Raw genomic sequence first — 3576 nt, forward strand, 5'->3', positions numbered from 1 at the left:
TTAACTAATTATTTTGATATAGAAGTTAGTTAATAATTATATATACGAAAAAGAATATCTATGTTGTGATTCAATAGATAAATTAAAAATTAATGGCAATGTATGGTTAACATAATTTTCAACTATTTCAAAATTTCTCCGTCAAAACATCGATTTCCTTCGCTACTTCGCTAATAATGTTATTGAGACTAATATTATTTATGAGAAATAAATGGAAAACGTTATTTAATATTCCAAGGATGCAAATATTTCATTCTCAATCTCCATAGTAATTTAAGCATATTAAGTATATTTTCTATTACAAATTAATCCGCACAGTTAATTAGTAATTTTTTATAATATAAATATATCAGAAAATGATAACTACTTTTATTTTCAAATGCCACTAGTATACAATGAATGTTATTGACTGACATAACATCTTCCATCAACAACTAGACAAGAAGAACAAAACTGATTTCTTCTTATTCAATTATTCCACCATCTCCACTATTTTCTTAATTATATTAATGTATTTCATTAATCTTTGCTTTTTTCATGCTCCATGCACTTAATTTCTCGATCTTAACATCAACTGTTCCATTATTAAACACATGAAGGTGTGCGTTATCATTGATTGCCAACGTTGGATAAACTCTTGATGCGATGCATGTTTTTCCTTGTCCTCCAAAACTCTCCACCACAGAGTGATCTATCTGCAAAAAATAAAGTGATACAAAAACTTGTTAATGCTTAAGAAGAAAGAACACTAGAAAAAACTTGTCGTAGTTAGAACTTACCAAGGTTCTTATAGACAACTCATCGTAAATAGGGTTCACGTCCACAAAAGCTCCATAAGTGGTTAAATCATTCTTGTGATTCAAAGAAGACCTATAATTGAAAAAGTTGCTTAAAATGATTGACACTTTAGTTTGGTGAGAATTTGATGGATAATGAAAGAGGAGAGACAAGTACCTGCTTTGGTCACTACACATGAGCACAACATGTTTTTTGTTTGCTCTAAATACCTTAAAGAAAATTGATGTGTATTCTTGCATGTTCTTTGAAGCCAAAACTAGTAAACCAAATGGTCCTAATCCTGTCTCTTTTACTTTTGAACCATTTTCAGTGCATAGATGCTGAGGGTCCATTTTCCAACTAGGGTTTAATGCTTGTGCCTTTTCAAGATCATTCACTTCAAATGATATTTCAACATCAGCCTGCAAACGTAATCATGTTGTGGTCACATGCTGTGTTGTCTTCCACTATATGGTCACATTAATTACTATGGAACTTACCTGTGCTGCTGTGACACCAGAAATCTCAAGCAATGTTCCTCTCTTTAACACTTTTGAGTGCAACTTAACAGGAGGGTTTATACGTAGTTTCTCAATTTCAACTATAGGCCATTGGATCAATTGTTTTCCAAGTTTATCAAGCCAGAGAGCTCTAGGAATTGCCTGGACATGTATGTATTCTAATAAACATTCATGTTCATAATATTTTCATGAAATCATTTATAACTAATTCGTAAAAAAAACAAAACAATTATTGTTACCTGAATTCCAGACCAACCTTTTTGTACATCATCCTCTTGAGTTGAAGATTCATTAATCCAACCCCATAACACCCTTCTCTTTTTCACACTATCATAAAACGTTTTAGATGCATAAAATTTTCCATAATCATATCTCAAAACCCTAGTTAACTCATTATTATTTTCCTCAGGAATAAACACATCCTTAATAGTATCATAAGTTCCAATTAAATAATAATCATGTGACACATCAAATAAACTAATCTTAAGCACATGCTTAATTGAACCATTAATCAGCATTGGAAAAAAATCAGGACATTCCATCATTCCTATTTTTTTGGCTGAATAAAAAGGAGTTTTACTTTCAACCCAATTAACAAAATCTTTACTTTTAAATAAAAGTGTAATTCCCTTATTGCCCTTTTCTTGGCTTCCAACAAGTACCCTCCAAAATCCATCATGATCACCAATCCAAGCAGTGGTAGGGTCCCTAAATGATGTTGCGTTAATTTTGTTACCTATAGTTGGCACTATTAAAGGATTCATAGATGATTTTATCCATTCTTTAAGAAATGGGTCAGATGCATTTTTTGGTATGGCCAAATTTTGAGTTTGGTGGTTATTTTTGTCAATTCCTGTGTATAAGATGTTTGGTCTGTTATTAGAGAGAAATGTGACTGAACCTGACCAACAACCATTGATGTCATAGGGTTTGGTTGGAGTAAGAGCATGTTGTAATGAGAACCAATTCACTAGATCTTTTGAAACTGAATGCCCCCAAACAATGCTATTGTTGCTCCATATTGCACCTTTTGGATTGTGTTGGTAGAATATATGATATAGTCCCTTGTATCTCATAGGACCTAATTCACATACAAAATTATTTAATTAATAATTAAAATATAGTATATATTCCGGAAAAAAAAACTAGACAGACAAGATAAATATGAATGAGAGTGCGAGTCTAAAATTTTAATCTGTCCAACAAAAAAATGAACGTGAAAAAGACATACTATTGCATCTCTAAAAATTATAAATTAAAAAAATTATTAATAAGACATGAGTGTTTGTTTTATGACCCTCTAACTTCATAGTTTATACGTGTGTATATGTGTATAAGAGTAAGAGTAAAACTAACCATTAGGGTCTGCAAGGCCATTCCATATTTCCACCATATCATGCCAAAGAGTAAGAAAAAACAAGAAACAAAAGAAAACTCATAAGATAAATTAAAGTGATTATAAAGTGGATGAGTGTAATGTCATGAGAGGAGGTTATTAATTAATTGAAGTAAAAATAATAAAGTTGAAGTAAGTACCATTCATCCAATTTTTGGAAGGTTGGAAGTGAAAAGAAGGCTTATATGTTTGGTTCAAATTAAAGGTAGAAGAATGAGTTTGATGGAAAGCTTCAATATGGACAACACCATAGAGAATAATTAGGAAGGAAAATTTAGACAACAACCAAGAAGTTCTCATGTTGTAGTGTAGAAATGATAAGGAAAATTTGTGCCTTGTGACCATCTATTTATAGATAGAGATTGTTGGCGAGCAGAAGTGGAGGAAACAATCATTTTTATAGTTTTTTTAGTATTGATTATACAATGTACATATTGGAGAATTCACTAGTATCCAGAACAACAAAAATTGGATATAGTTACTCTTAAGTATAAATCTTACCTATGAATAATTTATAATGTTATATTATTTTCCTCTTTTATTTTTCTCTTATAAATATATATCAGGTTGTTAGGATATATAACTACTTTCTTATTAATTAATTAAGACAAATTATTTAGTTTGCATTCAGTATATAGGAATCTGTAATCTCTTGGGTGATGTTAAATTTACATCAATATAGTATATAAATGTTGTATTTATATATACAAGTTGTTAAGTCTTTTAATAATTTGTTGCGGTAAAATTGAAGACATTTTGATAACTTCTCTTTTATTTATTTATTATATTTGATATTTTTATTTTATTTTTATATTTTAGACTTTCATTTATATTTGAGGATAGTTTTTTGTTATATTTAATTATTTTATTCTATATGAAAAT

General features: G+C 29.7%; 1 protein-coding gene across 2 annotated transcripts; it reads right to left on the reverse strand.

The window, feature by feature from the left end:
• Nucleotides 1-313: 313 nt before the first annotated feature.
• LOC127076688 (beta-fructofuranosidase, cell wall isozyme-like) lies at nucleotides 314-3049 on the reverse strand. 2 transcript variants are annotated; one of them, XM_051018404.1, is made up of 7 exons: nucleotides 2835-3049; nucleotides 2655-2663; nucleotides 1538-2379; nucleotides 1278-1439; nucleotides 955-1199; nucleotides 780-870; nucleotides 314-695 (listed from the first exon to the last, which is right to left on the reverse strand). In XM_051018404.1, exons 1-7 carry the CDS (start codon nucleotides 3037-3039, stop codon nucleotides 507-509), a joined length of 1743 nt encoding a protein of 580 aa, XP_050874361.1. In that variant the 5' UTR covers nucleotides 3040-3049; the 3' UTR covers nucleotides 314-506. The 2 variants fall into 2 exon arrangements, with proteins under 2 accessions (XP_050874361.1, XP_050874360.1); XM_051018403.1 differs by lacking the exon at nucleotides 2835-3049 and having other exon boundaries at nucleotides 2655-2801.
• Nucleotides 3050-3576: the final 527 nt, after the last annotated feature.

The sequence above is a fragment of the Lathyrus oleraceus genome, chromosome 4 (genome assembly GCF_024323335.1).
Source record: "Lathyrus oleraceus cultivar Zhongwan6 chromosome 4, CAAS_Psat_ZW6_1.0, whole genome shotgun sequence".
Classification (NCBI taxonomy): domain Eukaryota; kingdom Viridiplantae; phylum Streptophyta; class Magnoliopsida; order Fabales; family Fabaceae; genus Lathyrus; species Lathyrus oleraceus.